The sequence below is a fragment of the Ursus arctos genome, unplaced genomic scaffold (assembly GCF_023065955.2).
Source record: "Ursus arctos isolate Adak ecotype North America unplaced genomic scaffold, UrsArc2.0 scaffold_9, whole genome shotgun sequence".
Taxonomy (NCBI): Eukaryota; Metazoa; Chordata; class Mammalia; order Carnivora; family Ursidae; genus Ursus; species Ursus arctos.
The window spans coordinates 1,216,368-1,238,257 of NW_026623111.1; the positions used below are offsets into that span (position 1 = coordinate 1,216,368).

The following is a 21,890-nucleotide window of genomic DNA, read 5'->3' on the forward strand; positions in this document are numbered from 1 at the left end:
GAAGGGCGGGGCCTCGGCGAGATGCATCGTGGCAACGCCGAGGAAGGCCCGCCGGCTGCCGTAACAGAGCATGGCGCCGTCCGCGGCCGGCCCTGCGGACGGCCGTGGAAGATGACGTTAGGAGGGGGCGCCGCACCTCTGTGGCGGATGGGCGCGGCGTCTTGGGGCGCAGGCTGGCGGGTGTCCCGGCGCGCGGCGAAGCGGAGCGCGCTTGCTGGGTTGGCGGACGCCCGGAGGCGCCTGCCCCGCCGCCTGCGCTCGCTCTGTCCCCGTCGGGCCGCGACGCAGACGGGTCCCAGGCCCGCGCCGGCGGGCGTCCAGGATGGCCCGGAGGGAGGCTCACGTGTGCTTTCCTTGCGCGGGGCTCCCAGGCAGGCGGTCCAGACCTTCTCGCCCACCTTTCCGAGGGAGCATCCTCCGTGCAGGCCCTGCGGGAGGGAAGTTTCCAAGGTCAAAAAGACATTTATGACAGTCTACCAGGCGGTCCCGGTATACATGCCTGCATGCTTTCATTTGTTCTTTCCGCGAAGTGCGCCGAGCACTTGCTTTGTACCCGGTGCTGTTCCAGGTGCCTTTGTGGGTTCTGCGATCCAGAGGTGGTGGGTAGTGTGCAGTAGTGAAGGTGATGTGGAGAGAGAGCTGGGCAGGGGGAGCCAGGAGTGGCGGGAGGACGGAAGCCCGGCCAGTCTCTCTGGTCTCCAGTGCTGCTGTGTTTACCGTTTGCCGGGCAGCTGTCCCAAGAAAGGACGGAGCTGCAATGCGTGCAGCTGCTCCCTGTCCTTCCTTCCCGTGGCTTGTCCCTGACACCCACGCCTGCCAGACTTGGGTCTGCCCTTTACAGATGCCCAGAGTGGGGAAGAATCAGCCCTGCCTTGGGGGACGGAGGTGGGGGGGTGTACCACTCCCAGGCTTCAGCCAGCCTTGGGAATAATCAAGGAAAGCGCTAAGTTGAGTGAGTGCCCCTTTGGCGGGAGGGGGCCCTCTCCACCATGGCCAACCCTCTGCTTCCTCTCCAGCTTCCAGAGGTCTCTGCTGGAGACATGGCTCAGAGTCGGGATGGGTCTCTGGTGGACCCGGAGGTGCTCTTGAGTATGGTCACAAACTGAGAGGAGTGGGGACTTGGTTACCATGGCGTGGCATGGCTGGGGCCATCTCTCTGAGCAGGGGTGGTTGAAAGAAACTGCAGGCAGTGCGCAGGAGCAAGGGTGATCTGCACAGGGAGAACCTCAGTGGCTCAGGAAGGTACGCCCTTCCCAGTTCCTCCCCTCCCTCCGCCCCCCTCCCACATACTTGTGCCCCCTCCCCCATCATCTCCAAGAGTGCCTGTGCCCAAATCTCCCCTTCAGACCTAGTCCCTCCACACCCACAGGCTACATCTTTCCAGTTTATCAAGACCACTGTGGGGAGGGAGGTGGAGAGGTGTGCTATCACACTTCCTTCTGGACCTTGGCGGCGGAGAGGTCTGCAGTCCAGACCCCTCAGATCAAATCCCACAGCTCATCTCTCTCCCCAGGCACCTCCCCCCCCCCCCACTTAAAAGTGCATTGTATCTGTAGTCCTTCACTGTAAATAGTGCACAGCATACAAGTGCAATATTTCTTCCAGTAGTCAAAAATCCTTGTCTAATTTAGCAAAGAAGGTCCTCCTGTCACCAACTAATGGGTGAAATTCTGAAGTAAGTGTGCTGGAGCTTAAAGAAGTTACGGTTTTATCATGATAATTCGAGGGTAAGAGAGAGTTTCAGAGTGGATTACATATCAGATTTAATGATAACGCATTCATTGGGAAAAGAGCAGAGTGGGATGCAACTTCATTTATCAAATAATGACTGAATTGTAACTACTGGTCGACCAGAATGAAAATCTTTGTTCACTGTATGCAATGTTCATAACAGCTTTATTCATAATAACCAAAAATTTGAAATAATCCAAATAACTCTGACCCTGTTTGTAGCTTTCTCTGGAATATGTGGTACTTGGTGTATCTGAGTCCTCAGTTCTATGTCCTTGAAACCAATTCTGGGTCATCAGGAAAAATTCTACTTAATCACTGGCTCAAGAAAGAGAGAAGACAGACCACTAGGAGGTGGTATTTGCAATATCTAAAAGCAACCACGGATTAACAGGAAATCCCATAGATGAATGGGAAGGGAGAAGAATCAGCAGAGAAACCCAATCACTTGGGAAGGACTCCAAGAGATGCTTAAACTCATCAGGAACCTGAAAAGTCCAAATTACCATAACAAGATGCTCATTACACCCATGAGATGGCAGAATTAGAAAGTCAGAGTTTTGTTTTGTTGTTTTTAAGTCATCTCTGTCCCCAACGCAGGGCTTGAACTAGGGACCCTGAGATCGAGAGTCACCTGCTCTACAGACTGAGCCAGCCAGGCACCCAAAAGTTTTTGTTTTTAGATCTGGCTATCCAATGGTCCCAAACCATTTGCTGAAAAGACTACTTCTCAAATGAACCACATTTGAACCTTTGTTAAATATCTGTTGTCCATATGTGTATGGGTCTATTTCTGGACACTTTTCTCTCCTGATTTATTAATCTATCTGTACACTTCGATGTGGGAAAGAAACTTAGGTTTTGACGCTGACGGCCAAGAAAGAATTCTTGAGACATCTTTGGTGCAAAAAGGTGATTTTATTAAACCACAGGGACAGGACCCATAGGCAGAATGAGCTGCACTGGGGTCCTGAGGGGTGCCCAAGGTAGACAATTTTGTATAAGCACAGGAATGAAGAGAGGGCATCAAGTTTCTGGGTCTTATTACCATCCTGGCCAGGGTACTAACTTCCACCCAAAAGGCCAGCTTTCTCCTCCCCATAGATTAGCCACGGGCTAGAGGACCATAGCCTGAGCAATCGGCATGAAAGTGTTCCAATAAGACCGTACTCCTTGAAGAGCCTGTGGAATGAGAATAAAGGAAGAGGAGAGAACGTACTCACCAAGTTTGCACCGCGGCTCAGAGTCCACATGAGACTCTGGACTCAAAGCCCCACGTTGGGCGCCATATGATGTAGGAAAGAATGTTAGGGTTCAAAGCCGATGTTCCAGAAAGAATTCTTGAGACATCTTTGGTGCAAAAAGGTGATTTTACTAAAGCTCCAGGACAGGACCCGTGGGCAGGAAGAGTGGCACTGGGGTCCCGAGGAGTGGCCCATTATGTACTTTCAAGTTGGGAGGGGGTTAGGGAGAGGGTAAGTCGCTAAGGAATTTTGGAAGCAAGGTTTCCAGGACCCTGAAGGGGCTAGCTATTGGTGGGAAAAGGTCATTTATTACCATCTAATAAACCCTTAGTCATGAGACCCTTCAGGTGTATACCGGCGGGCCATATGCTTGGGGGGTGACTGCCAACACGTATCTTGGGGGTGGAGATAAGGGAAGTTTCCAAAGGAATTTTTCTATGTTAAAGTAGATGTACAGGATCCTGAGGGTCAGGCTAAGGTCGCCTGTTGCCCTCAGTACAGTATTAACATCGAGGCAGCTGAGCTCCTAGAGGGGGGTCACTCTGCCTGTTTCAAGGACCTGTCAATAGGCTGTAGGTAGGAAGCAAATTTAATATTTCTCTTCTGCCTCTGTTCCCTACGTCACACTACACCACACCACCTTTATCACTGTAGCTTTGTGATTAGTCTTGAAATCAGGTCTATTTGTTCTCTGACTTTGTTCTTTTGTAGTTATTTTGGCTAATTTATATTCATTTGCATTTCCGTATATATTTTGCAATCGTTTGTCAATTTCTAGAAAAAAAAGTGTGGGTGCAGAGTTGTTCACACTGTTTCACTATTAACTTTTTTAATGTTCATGCAGTGATAACCCATCTTTATTTCTGTTATTAGTAATTTGTGTCCTTTTATATCTTTTTTAAAAAGTTGAAATATAATAGACATATATTTGTTCTAAGTGTCCAACATAACGATTTGATACTTATACATGTCATTCTTTTTTTCTTAGTTAACCTGACTATATCTTTTCAAAGAATCAGCTTTTGGTTTCATTGATTCTTTCTATTGATTTCCTCTTTTCGGTTTCACTCGTTTCTGCTCTAATTTTCATTATTTCTTTTCTTTTGCTTACTTTAGATTTAATTTGCTCTGCTTTCTCTAGTTTCCTAAGGTGGAACCTTGGATTATTGGTTATAGATATTTCTTGTTTTCTTTTATTTTTCCAGATTTTATTTATTGATTAGAGAGAGAGCATGAGTGGGGGAGAGGGGCAGAGAGAGAGGGAGAAGCAGACTCCCCATTGAGCAGGGAGCGCCATGTGGGGCTTGATCCCAGGACCCCGAGATCATGACTTGAATTGAAGGCAGACGCTTAGCCAACTGAGCCACCCAGGTGCCCCTCTTTATTTTTTAATATATGCATTAAATGCTATAAATTTTCCTCTGAGCCCTGCTTTCACTACATCCTACGAATTTTGGTAAGTTGTGTTTCATTTTCATTTAGTTCAAAATATTTTTAAATTTCTCTTGCAATTTCTTCTTCGACTTATGTTATTTAGAAGTGCGCTGTTTAATCTCCAAGTATTTGGTGGATTTTCCAGCTTTCTTTCTGGTATGATTTCTAATTTAATTCCATTGTTGTCTGAGAGGAGATGTTGTATGGTTCCTATACTTTTAAATGTGTTAAGGAGAGCATTATGGCCCAGAATGTGGTCTGTCTTGGCAAGTGTTCCACCTGAATTTGCAAAGGATGTGTGTTCTGCTGTGGTTGGCTGACGTCTGTAGTCCGTTATATCTGGTTGATGATGGTCTCAACAGCGTCCTTCCTGATTCTCTGCCTACCGGGTCTGCCCACTTCCAACGGGGTGGGTGGGTGTTGAAATCTCCTACCACAATAGTGGTTCCTCTGTTCTCTCTTGTTCTTGCCCTGAGATGTATTCTATCTGATATGAACATAGTGATATCAGTCTTGTTTTTAATCAGCATTTACATAATATGCGTTTTATCCAGGCTTTTATTTTCAGCCTTTCTATGTGTCCTTATGATGTAGTTGTGTTTCATATAAACAGCATATAGTTGTGTTGGTTTCTTTTTTTAAAAAAGATTTTATTTATTTATTTGACAGGATAGAGACAGCCAGTGAGAGAGGGAACACAGCAGGGGGAGTGGGAGAGGAAGAAGCAGGCTCATAGCAGAGGAGCCTGATGTGGGGCTCGATCCCAGAACGCCGAGATCACGCCCTGAGCCGAAGGCAGACGCTTAACGACTGAGCCACCCAGGCGCCCCTGGGTTTGTTTTTTTATTCAGGGTGGCATTATTTGTTAACTGGAATATTTTGTCCATTATCACTGAATAAAACTCACTGATATATTTATTCTCTCCTTTCGAGTCTTCTTTTGGACTGATTATTCCTTATTATTCATTTTAACACACACATTCACTTAAAAGTTATTCACTCTGCTTTTTTTAGTAGACTCACAATGGGCCTGCGTAGCTTCTTGTTGTTTGAAATGAACAATAAAAGCAACTTCTTATGGCTCGATGATCTGCCATTCATGCATCTGAAGAACCGGACAGAACCCGAAACACAGTTTTTCAGGCAGTGCGCAACAGTGGTCCTTGAAAAGGGGACACAAGGAAAGCTCTACAATGTCCCAGGCTACTCCTGGAGGAATTTTCCAGGCTTCAGGGGAGGGATGAGGAGCCCAGATAAAGCCAGGCAGTAACCCTGACTTGCAGGAACAGAGCTCAGAAGCTGGGGTGCCCAAGGTGAGTAGCAGAGTGCCGGAGACAGACGGGCTGCGGAGAGAGGAGTTCTCAGCTGGTCCTCAGCCGAGCGCTGGTCAGAACACGCACGCGCAGCGATCCCCCACAGCGAGGAAAGGACCACTGCACGCGAAGGAGGACCGATCCCCAGAGTTCACCCGGGGCCAGAAAGGGGTTGTGCTGCCACCAGCCACGGGTGTTGAGGAGAATCTTCAGAAAACTACTGCCTCGGAGGCAGATACGATTGGCCTAAAGATTGTTCTGAGCCCATCTAACAACATGTAAAAGGAAGACCCAAAAGGATCAAATCGTGTCCAAGTAACTTGGCCGCATTCCAGAACAAGCTGAAAGGTATATATAGGTACAGAAACTCGCTGTGACCCCACATTGCAAAGTTTACAATACCCGGCATCCACCAAAACTTACCACACATGGAGAGAAGCAGGTAAATACCACTCATAAGGACAGGAAGCACTGAGTTCTTCAGAACTGAATCAGAAACGACACAGACGGTAGAATCAGTCACAAAGACATTAAAGTCACAGCTGTATTCCGAATGTTCAGGAAGCTACAAGATTAAAAATGTTACGCAGATGTGTGAAATTGTGGAATCACTGTATTGTACACCTGAAACTAATATCACACTGTGTGTTAACTACGCCGGGATTTTTTTAAAATGTTAAGTAGAGATTTAAAAAAAACAAATGAAAGCACATGTCCATATAAAGACTTACAGGTGAGTATTCAGAGCAGCTTTATTTGTAATAGCCAAATACTGGAAATTACCGAAATGTCCATCAACAGGTGAATGCAGAAACGAGTTGCGGTTTTTCCATACGATGGAACATTACTCACTAGTACAAAGGAAGGCAGTATTGATTGATACACCCAACAATGTAGATAAAACTCCATGTAATTATACTAACTCAGAGAAGACAGGCAAAGAATAGAATGTATGATTCTACTTACATAACACAGCAGAAAATGCAAACTAATCTATAGCAACAGAAAGCAGATCGGTCGGTGTTTGTCTCGTGGCGAGGTGCCAGGCGAGGAAGTGGGGGTGATGAGTGTGTTCACACGATGGTGTGATGACGTCACAGGTGTATACATGTCAAAACTATCAAATTCTTATTGTATGTCACTCATGCCCGATTGAACCTGTAAAAAAGTGACAAAATAGACTTAATACCTTCACCCCTCTGTCAATACAGGTCTTTTGGGTATTTTATCTAGAACAGTTAAACTCCATTTACCCTTCCCTGATGTATGTGTTGTCAGATATCTTACGTCTATCTTCTTGTTGTGGTTTAACGTAGTCGTATTTTCTTTATCTTTCCCACCAGATGTTCCCCTTGCCTTGATCCTTGCTTACCCTCAGATCTTCCATCTGGGATCTCTTTATCTCAGCCTGAACCACATCCTTTGGAATTTCCTTCCTGAAGACCTTCTGTCTGTGTCTAAACATGTCTTTATTTTGCCTCATTTTTTGGTTTAAAAATATAAGTAAACTTTTTTTTTTTAGTGAATACATATGGAAATGTGCACAAATCATAAATAGGCAGTTGAACTTGCACAAAATAAATACATTGTATTCTCCAACAGCTGAATCAAGGACTAGAGTATTACCCACACCCTGGAATCACCCAATTGCCCCCTCCCCATGTAATCCGTGTAATGTGCTGCTGAATTCTGTTTGCTAGTATTGCGCTGAGGATTTTTGCATCCGTGTTCATCATGCGTGCTGGTCTTACAGTGTCTCTGTCTGGCTTTGGTATCAGGGTAACGCTGGCCTCACAGAATGAGCTGGGAAGCTTCTCTCCCCTTCAATTTTTGGGAAAAGTCTGGGAAGGATTGGTGTTAATTCTTCTTTAAATGTTTGGGAGAATTCACCTGTGAAGCCGTCAGGTCCTGGGCTTTGCTCTGTGGGAAGATTTTTGATTACTGCTTCAGTGTCCTTACCAGTCGTAGGTCTATTCAGACTTTCTATGTCTCCGTGATGTAGTCTTGGTAGGTTCTGTTTGCAGGAATTTGTCCGCTTATCTAAGTTATCCGATTTGTGGTGTACAACTGTTCACAGTACTCTCTGGCAATCCTTTTAACTTCGGTAGAATCAGTAATATGTTCCCACTTCATTTCTGATTTTAATAATCGGACTCTTGGGGCGCCTGGGTAGCACAGCGGTTAAGCGTCTGCCTTCGGCTCAGGGCGTGATCCCAGCATTCTGGGATCGAGCCCCACATCAGGCTCCTCTGCTCCCAGCTTCTTCCTCTCCCACTCCCCCTGCTTGTGTTCCCTTTCTCGCTGGCTGTCTCTATCTCTGTCGAATAAATAAATAAATAAATCTTTAAAAAAAAATGATCGGACTCTTTTTTTCTTAGCCCATATAGTTAAAGGTTTGTCAACTTGGATGATCTTTTCAAAGAAGCAGCTTTTTGTTTCATGGATTTTTCTCTCTTGTTTTCCCATTCTCTATTTTGTTTATCTACATTCTCATCTTTATTATTTCCTTCCTTCTGCTAGCTTTGGGTGTAGTCTGTTCTTTTCTTCCTAGTTCATTAAGTAGTAAGCTCAGATTGCTGATTTGAAATCTTTTCTGTTTTTAAATGTGTTTATAGCTATACATTTCCCCTGACTCTTAGCATGGCTTTCACTGCATTCCAGAGTTTTGTTGTGTTGCAGATTTTTCAACTTCATTTGTTTCTAAGTATTTTCTAATTTTCTTGTGATTTCTTCTTTGATCAATTGATTCAAGAGTGTGTTACTTAATTTCCACAGATTTGTGAATGTTGCAGTTTTCCTCTGCTCCTGATTTCTGCCTTCATCCTGTTGTGGCCAGAGAAGACACTGTATGATTTCTACCTTTTAAAAACTACGGAGACTTACCATGTGGTCTCAACATACGGTCCATCCCGGAAACTGTCCCGAGTGCGCGTGAGGAGCACGCATGTGGGGTTGTCGCTGGGCACGTGCTCTCTGTGTCTGCTGCATCTGGCTGGTTGTTTGGGGTGAGTCCTCTGTTCCCTTACTTATCTTCAGTCTGGTTGTTCATCCACTCTTGAGAGAGGGAGACTGACATCTCCAACCATTACTGTACCGCCTACTAATTCTTTCAATTCCGTTAGTTTTTGCTTTATATAGTTTGATGCTCTGTCATTGGGTGTGTAAATGTTTATAATTCTTACATTTTCTTGTACTGAAATGTTATTAAAATATACTGTCCTTTGTCTCTTGTAACCATTTTTGAATTTAAGTCTATTTTCTTGGATGCTAGTGTGGCCGGCCCTGCTTCCTCTGGTCACTATTTGCATGGAGTATGTTTTTCTATCCTTTCACTTTCAATCTATTTGTGTCTTTGGATCTCAAGTGAGTCTCCTGTAGACAACCTATGGTCGGATCTTGTGTTTTTATCCATTCTGCCAATCTCTGTCTTTTGATTGGAGAGTTTAATCCATTTACATGTAAGTAATTACTGATAAGGAGGGACTTACTTCTGTCATTGTGCTGTTTTCTATGTGCATTATAGATATTTTTTTGTCTCTCATTTCCTGCATTACTGTCTTCTTTGTGTTTAGTTGATTTTTTGTGGTGAATCGTTTAAATTCCTTTCTCATTTCCTTTTGTGTCTATTCTCTAGCTATTTTCTCTATGGTTTCCATGGAAAGAAAGTTATAACATCCTCACTTCACTTCGTAACAGCTTAACTTCAACAACATACAAAACCCCTGCTCCTTTACAGCTCTGCCCCGTGTCTTTCAGTTGTTGATGCCACAAAATTACATCTTTATACATTGTGTGCCCCAAACATAAGCTAATAATTATCTTAAGTGCATTAATCTCTTAAATTATGTAGAAAACAAAATGTGGAGTTACAAACCATTGCTACATTAGCTTATTAAGTATTATATGTTGGCTTATTGAACATAATAAAGAAATAGCTTATATAACTGCCCACATATTCACCTTTCTTGAGATCTTTATTTCTCCATATGGCTTTGAGGTACTGTCTAGTATCCTTTCATTTCACCCTGCAGGACTCCTTTAGGGTTTCTTCCAGGGCAGGTGTAGTGATCACATCTCCCTCAGCTTTTCTTTACCTGAGAATATCTCAGTCTCTCCCTCACCTTTGAAGGACAGTTTTGCCAGATGCTGGATGCTTGGTTGACAGGTGTTTTTTTTTTCCTTTTTCTCTTAGCACCTTGAAAATATCAGCCCACTGCCTGCTGGCCTCTACATTTTCTGATGAGAGATCTCCTCATTTTTTTGAGGGTCCCTTATAAGCGATGAGCACATACAAGCTTTCAAGATTCTCTCCTTATGAGATGCCTCTCTTTATGTGGCTCACTCAGGTAAGCATCTGCCTCCGGCTCAGGTCACAATGCTCCTGGGATTGAGTCCCACGTTGGGCTCCTTGCTCAGTGGGGAGCCTACTTCTCCCTCTGCCTGACGCTCCCCCTACTTGTGCTCTCGCTCGCTCTGACAAATAAATAAAATCTTTAAAAAAAATCTCTCTATATATTTGGCTCTCAAAAGTTTGATTATAATATGTCTTGATGTTGCTCTCTTTGAGTTCATATTACTCGGAGTTCATTGAGTTTCTTGGATATTTGTATATGTTCCATTAAATTTGGGAAGTTTTCAGGCATTATTTCTCCAAATATTCTCTCTCTCTCTCTCTCTCTCTCTCCCTTCTGGACCCCCACAATGCCTATGCTGGTCTGCTTGATGGTGTTCCCACAGGTCCCCTGAGCTCTGTTCACTTTTCTTCAGTCTTTTTTCCATCTGTTCCTCAGACTCAGTAATTCTGCTGTTCTCTCTTCAAGTTCACAGATTCTTTCTTCTGCCTGCTCAGACCTGCTGTTGAATCTCTAGTGAATTTTTCATTTCCGTTACTGTGCTTTTCAGCTCCAGAATTAGTTTTAGTTTCTTATCTGCATTTTCTATCCTTTATTGATATTTCATTTTGTTCACACATAGCTTTCTTGACTTTCTCTACATCCTCCTTCAGTTCCATGAGTATCTCTTTTTTTTTTTTTAAAGATTTTATTGTTTTAAGTAATATCTGCACCCAATGTGGGGTCCAAACTCACAACCCCAAGATCAAGAGTCATATACTCTTCTGACTGAGCCAGACAGGCGCCCCTCTTTGAGCATCTTCAAGATAGTTGTTTCAATGTTTTTGTCTAATAGATCTGCCATTAGGTCTTTTTCAAGTACAGTTTCTGTTGATTTTTTCTTTATCTCTTTGAATGGGATGCTTTCTTGTTTCTTTGCATGCCTTGAGATTTTTTGTTGCAAACTGGACATTTGAATCTAATAATGTGGTAACTCTGAAAATCAGATGTTCTCCCTCCCCCAGAGTTTGCAATTTTGTGTTATTGTTTTTGAGTATTAGTTTTTGGTTTTTTTTTGTAACTACTGTAGGCTGTCTCTGGGATAAGGATCAGCCTGAGGTGTAACTTAAGGTCTTCTCAGGTCTTTTCTGAGGCCTTCCCTGGATATGCATGGTCACTTTCTATTTTTCCCCTTACGTGCAGTTGTTTTTTAATGCCCTTATCTTTAATATCTGGATCCCAAAAGGAGGAAAAAGAGGAAGATAAAGTGAGTGGGGAGAAAAAGGGCTCAAGCCTTTTAATCCCCTGGAAGGCACTTCAGCTGGATGGGAAGGGGCTTGCAACAATGGGGGAGGTGCGGCAACAGTGGCAGCCCACCTCTGTGTCTGCACCTGTGTGATCAAAAGCAGTCATCAAAGCACAGATCCCTGATATTTGGAGGACAGGGTCCTTTTTGCCCACCCTGGCTCCTGCACACTGAGTGCCAGCTGCTGCAGAGACCCATGCACAGCTGTGTGCTGTGAGGCTGGGGCTGGTGGCTGGGGTAGTGGCTACTGTGCTAGGAGCTGAAATCGATCTAAGTTAACTGTATTTTACCATATGTTACACAGATTCTGCCCCTGCAACTGCTGTCCAGGTGGGGAGATAGAGTTCTGGCATTTCCTGCTGTGCCATCTCCCCCCCCCCCCAGAATCTTCCAACCTGTTATGTTCTTAATTCTGGGCATTTTATTAATCTTTCAATTCATTAATACTCTTTTTGGCTGTGTTCAATATGCAGCCAAGCCTCCTAACTGGGTTTTTGGGATTGCACTTTTAAGCTCTAGAATTCCTATTTGGTTCTTTTTCAAAGTCTGTCTGTCACCATTTCTGTTCCCTGTTTCCTGATACGGTCAAGGTTCTCATATATATATATAAAACACAGGTTTTAAAGTAGGGGGCTATACTATATATATTATACCTGTGTCTGATAATTTTTGTGTTTCTGATCATTTGTGGCCAATTTCTTTTTTTCCATGCATGGTGCTTTGCTCCCTTGTGCACTTGGTTTGCTTTACTATGTACTACCCATTGTCCTTGAAAAATTATTGGTTAGGTTTTCCAAGGCCTATGAAAATACCTTTTCCCTGGGATCATTCAAATTTACTTCTGCCAGTTGCCATGAGCAGAGGTATTTTAAAATAATTTCAAAACCATTTTGAATCATTTTAAAATAATTTCATTGCTGCAAACCATAAGAGTGTCTTAACTCTAGGAAACAAACTGAGGGTTGCTGGGGGGGGGGGGAGATGGGGTAAATGGGTGATGGGCATTAAGGAGGGCACATGTTGTGATGAGCACTGGGTGATATATGCAAGTGTCGAATCATTAAATTCCACCCTGAAACTAATAGTACACTATATGTTAATTAACTTGAATTTAAATAAAATCTTGAAAGAAAAAAGAATAATTTCATTTCTATTGCTTGAATTTTCTTAGCACATTAGTTGGTATAAAAGTTGGTTGCAGTTCCACACTGGAGCAAGCTCTTGTGTTACAGCCTCTCCGGGTTGGGTCTTCTCTTCCTTTCTCCCTCAATTTCAAGACAGCTCACTCCCAGGCCTGCGGACAAGGGGAGAAGGGCTGGGCACAGAGCACTGGCTCCCGCTTCTATCCTCGCAGCCCTGCCCAGCTGTTAAAGACACAGCTGAGTTAATCTGACCTGACCCTCTGCACCTTGGACTCACACCTTGCCGTCTCCCCCAGACCAAACTTGATGCCATCTTTGCTTCTTCCTGTTCTCTCATATCCTTTGTGCATACAGGACTCCCATGACTTTACCTCTCTACCTTGGTCCTCCCTTCTGGGAAGGTGACTACAGGGGTGGGGGGGGTGAGGGCATGATGACTGCTGGGAATTGGGGATGGTGGGCCTGTGGGTGCATCTGGTCTGGAATGCGAAGGTCCCTGGGACATGGTCCCAGACAAGCACAAAGCAGCTGATCCAGCCTCTTTGAGGTTCTTAAGAGCAGTGTTCAGATGTGCCAGGACCACACCTTGGTCACAAAGTGGTGGCGGCTGGAGACAGTATGGAGGGGTTGAGGGCTCTGGGTGTTGGGGCAGAGGGCATCAAAGGATTCATTCCCAGAGGCACCTGGCTGGCCCAGTCGGTTAAGCATGTGACTCTTGATCTCAACACAACCTAACCTTACACCTAAAGAAGCTGGAGAAAGAACAGCAAATAAAGCCTAAACCAAGCAGGAGAAGAGAAATAATAAAGATTAGAGCAGAAATCAATGAACTAGAAACCAGAAGAACAGAACAGATCAACGAAACTAGGAGCTGGTTCTTTGAAAGAATTAATAAGATCGATAAACCAGGGACACCTGGGTGACTCAGTCAGTGAAGCATCTGCCTTTGGTTCAGGTCATGATCCCAGGGTCCTGGGATCGAGTCCCGCATCAGGCTTCTTGCTCAGTGGGGAGCCTGCTTCTCCCTCTGCCTGCTGCTTACCTTGCTTCTGCACTCTCTCTCTCTCTGGAAAATAAATAAATAAAATCTTTAAAAAAAATTGATAAATCCCTGGCCAGACTTATAAAAAGAAAAGAGAAGGGACCCAAATAAATAAAATTATGAATGAAAGAGGAGAGATCACAACCAACACTGACAAAATACAATGATAAGGGCATATTATGAGCAACTATATGCTGACCAATTAGGTAATCTGGAAGAAATGGATGCATTCCTAGAGACGTATAACTACCTAAACTGAAACAGGAAGAAGGAGAAAACCTGAACAGACCCATAACCACATAACCAGCAAGGACATTGAAGCAGTAATTAAAAATCTCCCAACAAACAAGAGCCCAGGGTCAGATGGCCTCCCAAGGAAATTCTACCAAACATTTAGAGAAGAATTAATACCTATTCTTCTGAAGCTGTTTCAAAAATAGAAATGAAAGAAAACATCCAAACTCCTTCTATGAGGCCAGCATTACCTTGATCCCAAAACCAAAGACCCCACCAAAATGAGAATTACAGACCAATATCCCTGAAGAACATGGATGCCAAAATTCTCACCAAGATACTAGCCAATAGGATCCAACAGTACATTAAAAGGATTATTCACCACAACCATGTGGGATTTATTCCTGGGCTGCAAAGGTAGTTCAACATTCGCAAACCAATCAACGTGATACCCACATTAATAAAAGAAAGGACAAGAACGATGTGGTCCTCTCAACAGATGCAGAAAAAGCATTTGACAAAGTACAGCATCCTTTCTGGATTAAAACTCTTCATGGTGTGGGATAGAGGGAACATACCTCAATATCATACAAGCCATCTATAAAAAACCCACATGAGAATGAGAATATCATTCTCAATGGGGAAAAACTAAGAGCTTTCCCCCCAAGGTCAGGAACACGGCAGGGACACTCTCACCATTGCTGTTCAACATAGTACTAGGAGTCCTAGCCTCAGTGCTCAGACAACAAAAAGAAAGAAAACGCATCTGAATTGGCAAAGAAGTCAAACTCTCACTCTTCACAGATGACATGATACTCTATGTGGAAAACCCAAAAGACTCCACCTGCAAATTGCTAGAACTCATACAGGAATTCAGCAAAGGGGCAGGATATAAAATCAATGCACAGAAATCAGTTGCATTTCTATACACTAACAATGAGACAGAAGAAAGAGAAATTAAGGAGTTGACCCCATTTACAATTACATCCAAAACCATAAGATACCTAGGAATAAACCTAACCAAAGAGGCAAAGGATCTGTACTCAGAAAACTATGGAACACTCGAAAGAAATTGAGGAAGACACAAAGAAATGGAAAAATGTTCTACATTCATGGATTGGAAGAACAAATATTGTTAAAATCATTGTCTATGATACCGAGCAATCTACACATTCAATGCTATCCCGATCAAAATACCATTGACATTTTTCATAGAACTGGAACAAATAATCCTAAAATTTGTATGGAACCAGAAAAGACTGAATAGCCAAAGGAATGTTGAAAAAGAAAACCAAAGCTGGTGGCATCACAATGCCGGATTTCAAGCTCTATTACAAAGCTGTGATCACAAAGACAGCATGGTACTGGCTCAAAAACAGACACATAGACCAATGGAGCAGAATAGAGACCCCAGAAATGGACCCTCAACTCTATGGTCAACTAATCTTCGACAAAGCAGGAGAGAATATCCAATGGAAAAAAGACAGTCTCTTCAACAAATGGTGCTGGGAAAATTGGACAGTCTCATGCAGAAGAATGAAATGGACCATTACCTTACCCCATACACAAAAATACACTCAAAATGGATGAAAGACCTCAATGTGAGACAGGAATCCATCAAAATGCTAGAGGAGAACACAGACAGCAACTTTTTGCTAGACGCATCTCCAAAGGCAAGGGAAACAAAGGCACAAATGAACTACTGGGACTTCATCAAGTTGAAAAGCTTTCTCACAGCAAAGAAAACAGTGGACAAAACCCAAAGACACCTGACAGGATGGGAGAAGGTATTTGCAAATGTTTTATCAGATAAAGGGCTAGTATCCAAATTCTATAAAGAACTTATCAAATTCAACACCCAAAGAACAAATCATCCCATCAAGAAACAGGCAGAAGACATGAACAGACATTTCTCCAAAGAAGACATACAAATGGCCAACAACACGTGAAAAAATGCTCCAGTCCCTCGGCATCAGGGAAATACGAATCAAAACCACAATGAAATACCACCTCACACCAGTCGGAATGGCTAAAATTAACAAGTCAGGAAATGACAGGTGTTGGTGAGGATGTGGAGAAAAGGGGACCCTCGTGCATTGTTGGTGGGAAGGTAAGTTGGTGCAGCCCCTGTGGACAGTATGGAGATGCCTCAGAAAATGAAAAACAGACCCACCCTATGACCCAGCAATTTTACCCCTGGGTATTTATCTGAAGAAAATAAAAACATTGATGTGAAAAGATGTCTGCACCACCCCTCCCCCATGTTCACAGGGTCTCAGCCACAGAAAAGCTTGGACTGTCCCTGGGGGAAGATAGGATCTGGGAGGACCGTGAGTGGAGAGGGACGGTGTCTGATGATTTAAAAGTTCCTTCTGTCATGGCATAGCAGCAACATTGGTTACAGCAAAGTGGCCCAAGTGTCCAGCTACAGATAAATAGATAAACAGAGCATGGCGCATCCGCACAGTGGAGTGTTATTCAGCCTTAACCAGGAACGACATTCCGACACCTGCCACCACCTGGATGAACCCTGAGGACCTTGTGCTCAGTGACATGAGCCAGCCACAAAGGGACAACACTGTATGAGTCCACCTCTGAGAGTCCCTAGAGGAGTCAGATCATAGAGACAGAAAGTGGGGTGGTGGGTGTCGGGGGCTGGGGGACGGGGGAGAGATGGGGAACCTGTGTTTCTTGGGGGCAGTTTGGGAAGATGAGAAAGTTCTGGAGGTGGACGGGGGGGCTGTTCACAACACCTGTGAATGTGCCTGATGCCACGGAACTGCCCACTTAAAAATGGTTACGATGGCATATTTTATGTGATACATATGTTACTGCAATTTTAAAAAGGCGCAGGAGCAAGTCCTTCCGGTTGCCGTGGGAGACTGGACCACAAGGGGGCGGGCCACCGGGAGACCGCGAGCCGAGTCCGGAGTCAGATGCGGGGCAGCGGGCTGGGACGGAGAGAGGCGGTCTGCCGGCTCCGAGAGTGCAGCAGACACGATCTCCAGAAGGACTGTTGCAGGTTTGGTGTGAGTATCTGCAGGGACAGACTGCCCTGCCCTGACACAGGAAAGGCTGTGGACAGAGCAGTTGTTTGGTCTCGGGCGGGGGAGGGGTGGAATCTGATCGGTTTTTGACTCGTTGGCATTGACAAGTCAGTTCTCCACGTGCAGCTGGACGTGGGAGTCCGAGGCTGCATGGCTAGTGTGCACAGCCACAACTGGATTACCGTCGCAAAGGACGGGACCCTCAGGAGGGACATGAAGAAGCGGGGGGGCAAAGGACTGCCCTGAGGGGTGCGGGCGAAGGCGGGGCGCTGGGGGAGGGGACTGCGGGACTGCTGAGCCAGGGGCGGGGGGTCCTGAGGACTGTCCCTAGATTCTGCGGGTGGGTCGGGGTAGCTGAGGTCGCAGGCCGGACGGGAGCGGGCTCAGGCGAGAAAGGAGGAGAAAATGGACCGCGGGGAGAAGTGCCGCCGAGGCGGGGTGGGGCTCGGGACTCACGCCCAATCACAGGGGCGGCTGGGTGGCTCCGGCGGTCAAGCGGCTGACTCCATCTCCGCTTAGGTCTTGCTCTCAGGGTCCTGAGTTCAGAGAAGAAGACGACATCACAGCCTGTTCGCTGAAGGGAAGGCTCCAATCGAGAGGGGAAAGCCGGTGCCCTGGGGAGGGGACACCCGCGCTGGGGGGATGGAGAGGGAGCGAGCTCCGTGGTTCCCGCACTCAAGAGCCCGGCAGCTCCGAGGGCCGCCCCAGGTCCGGCCCCCGCCATCCCGCGGCTCCGGCGGCCGCTCGGTCCCCTCGGTAGGCGCGCGGTGGCGGCGGGAGGTCGAGGGTGTGTTCCGCTCGAAGGTCAGGCTGGACCGTGGGTTGAAATGAATCCGAAGAGGAGGATCCCAGGGTGCGGGGGAAGCGGGAGTACGCACGCGACGATGGATCCGCTGCTGGAGGGGCTGGAGCCAGGTGCCACCGGGACCCCGGGGACGCAGCGCATCAGCAACTCCTCCCTACTGAGCAGGACGCGCCGGACAAGCCTGCAGCGGGGCGGGAAGAGCGTGCTTCCAGAGCACCGCTGCCCGAGGTCTAGCCGGCACCTTGCTTCTGGGTAGGCTGGGTCCCCCTCGGCGCGTGGACGCGGCTGTGTGCCTGTGCGCGGAGCGGGTGACCCGCACAGGTCACAAGCGTGAGACGGAGAGGCAGTAAAGAGCCAAGGCCGAGTGGCGTCTTCGGTCCCAGGGGCCCCCGCAAGGCTGCAGCGCGGGGCTCCGCCCTCGGGGCTCCCAGCGAGGAAGAGCGCGGAAGTGCGCACGTCCGGGACCGCGGCCCGCAGTCTCCCAGCCCAGGCCCCCCGGAGCCCGCCCGATCGAGAAGAGGAGAGAGAGACGGTCACGAGCACTGCCCCTCCCCTGGGTCGGGAAGCCAGCGTCCGGCCGAGGCCACAGCTGACCCGAAGGCGGGAGCGGGGGGCGCAGGACGTCGAGGCGCGGCACCACCGCGCACAGCGCCGGCGGCTGGGGTCTCCCTCAAGTCCGCTGCCTGGACGTGGGCCTGGGGCGCGCGTGGGCCCGGCGGAAACCTAAAACCCGCGCGCCTCCGGAGCCTCGGGGGTGGGGGCACGCGAGGCTCTTTACTTCCAACAGCCCTGCGCATTCACGAGGGAGGAAAGGGCACAGAGAACCCACGCGACCCTCCCAGGTCACACAGCAGGAAGGTGGTAGGACCTCAAGGCTGGGAGAGGCGGGGCCGAAGGGGAGTGACAAATAGTTTGTCCACGCTCCGAGAGGTGGAGAGGAGGGACCCGGCCGGCCGGAGGGCTTCTCCCCGACCCTGAGGGTCAGAGCGAGGTCGCGCGGGAGTGAGGTCCAGAGAGGGTAGATTCCCCACCGCCCCACAGCCTGGCTCGTTCCTGGCCCTGATCTCCCCCGGGGCAATCCGGACCCGACCGGACCCTACCGGCCGGCGGGGATCCTCTCCAGCCCCCTGGCGTGCATAGAGCCCCTCCCTCAGGATCGGCCCCAAGGACACCCCGAGACTCCGCACCGCTGGACTCTAGCAGATTTCCCGCTTCCTCAGCTTCCCGCCCGCCCGCAGGGGCTCTCGAGGTTCCGCCCAAACGCCGCCTCCTCCCGGCAGCCCTCCAGACTCCAACGCCTGTGAGCCTGGTGGGGCCTGCAGCCCGTCCAGGGTGGAGCCCGCGGAGTTCGGAGCTTCCTTGGTCCCTTTAAACTGGTGGTTCTGGCAGTCTGGGGTTCCCATGACAACGACGGCGAATGGGGGACCCGGGCGGTGTCAGGTCGGAGCGCATGCGCAGTGCGGCGCCCGACGCAGCACGTCTTCCCGAGTCGCCGGCGCTGCTGTCGCGGGGGTCCCTGAACCGCGGTGAGGGCGGGGTGGGGCGTTCGCGGGCCTGGGGGGAGGGTTGCAGGTTCGGGGGGCAGGGGTGCGGGGGTCCCTGAACTGGGTGGAGGGCGGAGTAGGGGGTCTGTGAACCCCGGTGAGGGCAGGATGGGAGGGGTCCGCAGGCCCGGGATGGGGCGGGGTAAGGGGGCTGCTGAACCCGGGCGAGGGAGGGGTGGGGGGGTCCGTGAACCGCGGTGGATGCGGGGTGGGAGGGGTTCGCGGGCTCGGGAGATGAGGGCGGGGCGGGGGGTTTCGGGGGCCCGGGGTGGGCGGGGTGCGAGGGGTTCGCGGCCCAGGGGTGTGAGGGTGGGGTGCGGGGATCCGTGAACCGCGGTGGATGCGGGGGTGGGAGGGGTTCGCGGGCTCCGGAGATGAGGGCGGGGCGGGGGGTTTCGGGGGCCCGGGGTGGGCGGGGTGCGAGGGGTTCGCGGGCCCAGGGGTGTGAGGGTGGGGTGCGGGATCCGTGAACCGCGGTGGATGCGGGGTGGGAGGGGTTCGCGGGCTCCGGAGATGAGGGCGGGGCGGGGGGTTTCGGGGGCCCGGGGTGGGCGGGGTGCGAGGGGTTCGCGGGCCCGGGGGGTGAGGGCGGGCTGGGGGTCCGTGAACCCCGCTGAGGGCGCCGCTGACCCCCGCGGCTCGCTGCAGGGCGGCCCGGCTCCCTGCGCTCGGCCATGGCCCCCCCGCCTCCGTGCAGGCTCCCGAGGTCGCTGCCCGCCGTGGCTGCTGCTGCTGCTGAGCGTGGCGCTGCTGGGTTTCCAGGCCCGCGCCGAGCCCACCGCCGGGAGCGCCGTCCCCGCGCAGAGTACGTGCGTCGCGGAGGGGTCCCCACGGGGCCCTGACGCCACCAGGGCGTGCGGGAACACCGTGCCGCCTCATTGTTCCCAGCACGGAGCCTGCGCCCCCTCCGCAGTCCGGCTCCCGGTCCGCCCCTTTGGAGGGAGGTGCTGGGGGGGGGCTGGGCTAGGGTGACGTTCCCTCGGAGCTAATGCGCACCCCCGCAGGCCGTCCGTGCGTGGACTGCCACGCGTTCGAGTTCATGCAGCGCGCCCTGCAGGACCTTCGGAAGACGGCCTACAGCCTGGACTCTCGGGTGAGTGCCTCCAGCCGGCCGGGAGGCGGCTGCCTGGGGGTGGGGGGCAAGGATCCAAGTGGCCGGTGATCGTCCTGCCCTCATCTGGCTCCAGTGTTCTGAGGGGCATTCTGGGCGCAGGTCTCACCCATGAGCGTTTCCAGCCCCAGTGAGGGAGGGTGCCCCCTTCCCCAAGTCCTCCTTGGGCTTTTTTTCCCTGTGAGCCACACCCAGGACCTGAGGAAGAACCTCTAGTCTCAATTCAGCACCACCCCCCCCACATAGGGCAGTGAGGCCCAGCGGGCAGGGGAGAAAGGGCTCACTTTCCCTGGGTCAGAAAGGGGGGGGAGGGTTGGGCAAGAACAGGCAGCTTAGGAGGGTGGTCTGGGGGGCTCCGCAGCCCCCAGCCTCACCTGGGGAGGGATGGGTGTGCGCACAGGGTGCAGGGATCACCCCCCAAGTCTGGGAGGAATACTGAACGCTCCCACCCTCTCCCACGTCCTCACTGTGCCTTAGCCAAGGGAGTTTTCACTTAGGACAGAGATATGTACTCCTTTCGGGAATGGGGGAGAATCTCCAGAAGTGGAAAGAAAGGGAGACCCCACCCTGGTCCCCTTTTCTGGCCAGCTCCCCAGGGCCCAGATTGAGGCCTAGAGTGCCTCCAGGGTCTGCATCTCATCAAGTCTGGGGCTGGGCTCCTGGGAGGAGCAGTCCCCGCCTCTCTTGGGTATAGCGTTGGCCATTGGCCGGGGAGGGGGACCCTAAGAGGCAGCATACAGGTTGAAGGAGAACTGCTGAGAAGTAGTCATGGTGTGGGATGAGCGTGTGCAGGATCCTGGACAGGACAACTGTGCCGGCAGAAACCGCAGAGGGTCTAGAGGAAGAGTGTGGGAAGGGGACGAGGCCCACAGGTTAGCAGAGGGTCTGACAGTCTCTGTGTTTGGGGGGCTCTGAGGTCTCAGGAACAGATGGAGAGGGTACTGCCAATGGCCTTGAGGGGGAAGCCCGGAGATGGGTGCCCTCAGGAGCTGGTGGGTGGAGCGGAGGCGCAGCGCCCTGTCCTCATGCCCCCTCTTGCTTTGCAGACGGAGACACTCCTGCTGCAGGCCGAGCGCCGGGCCCTGTGTGCCTGTTGGCCTGCCGGGCGCTGAGGATCTTCAGACAGCGCTGTTCCCTCATCAATAAACACCCGGCCCAGCACATTGTGTCCTGTCTCTCTGTTCTGGCCATCAGAGCCCCCCTGCGTCGCCCCCAGGGGTCCCTGGTATGGGACTTGGTTTCCCCAGCTGTTCGTGTGGGCCACACCAGGGCCAGTGCTAAGCAGATACATGTGTCTGGCCCCACGTGTGGACATGCGCCCATAGGCACTGCATGGCCACTGCAAGTCTGCCTTCAGACTTGCCAGGAGAGTGTAGAAGCTGGCCTCGTCCCCTGGAACAGCTGTCCCAGTGCTGAGCGCCCCCAGGCTCCTCTGCACTGCATTGGGGATGGCTGTAGTGGGAGCTCCCTGCGGGCCCGGCCAGTGGACCCCCCACAGCCAGGGAAGGCTCCTCCAGGAACAGAGGGCTGGCACGGTCCCCCAGCCTCCACCTAGCCTGCTGGGCCCCTCCTACAGCCCCAGCCCAGCCCATGGGCTCCAGGGAGT

The 21,890-nt window shown here is 49.9% G+C and overlaps 2 protein-coding genes across 4 annotated transcripts; both read left to right on the forward strand.

Annotated features, from left to right (window-relative positions):
* Positions 1–21: 21 nt before the first annotated feature.
* Positions 22–16,405, forward strand: LOC113245741 (uncharacterized). Of its 3 annotated transcripts, XM_048211868.2 has the most exons (4): positions 22–489; positions 8,498–8,727; positions 9,915–9,934; positions 13,205–16,405. In XM_048211868.2, exons 1-4 carry the CDS (start codon positions 22–24, stop codon positions 13,234–13,236), a joined length of 750 nt encoding a protein of 249 aa, XP_048067825.1. In that variant the 3' UTR covers positions 13,237–16,405. The 3 variants fall into 3 exon arrangements, with proteins under 3 accessions (XP_048067825.1, XP_044235369.1, XP_044235370.1); XM_044379434.3 differs by lacking the exon at positions 13,205–16,405 and having other exon boundaries at positions 9,915–10,209; XM_044379435.3 differs by lacking the exon at positions 13,205–16,405 and having other exon boundaries at positions 22–450; positions 9,915–10,209.
* Positions 16,406–19,847: 3,442 nt separating this feature from the next.
* Positions 19,848–21,473, forward strand: CUNH4orf48 (chromosome unknown C4orf48 homolog). The gene is given in 4 exon segments (XM_057309553.1): positions 19,848–19,882; positions 19,884–19,978; positions 20,178–20,266; positions 21,331–21,473. Coding segments are annotated over 4 exon segments (285 nt in total). The 3' UTR covers positions 21,397–21,473.
* The last annotated feature ends 417 nt before the right edge of the window (positions 21,474–21,890 follow it).

Coding starts and splice junctions, on each gene's coding strand:
- LOC113245741 (XM_044379434.3), top strand. CDS start 22: ATGCATCGTGGCAACGCCGAGGAAGGCCCGCCGGCTGCCGTAACAGAG. Junction 490..8,497: donor CAGTCTACCAGGCGGTCCCG/GTATACATGCCT, acceptor TAATTTCCACAG/ATTTGTGAATGTTGCAGTTT. Junction 8,728..9,914: donor CATCTGGCTGGTTGTTTGGG/GTGAGTCCTCTG, acceptor TTTTTCTCTTAG/CACCTTGAAAATATCAGCCC.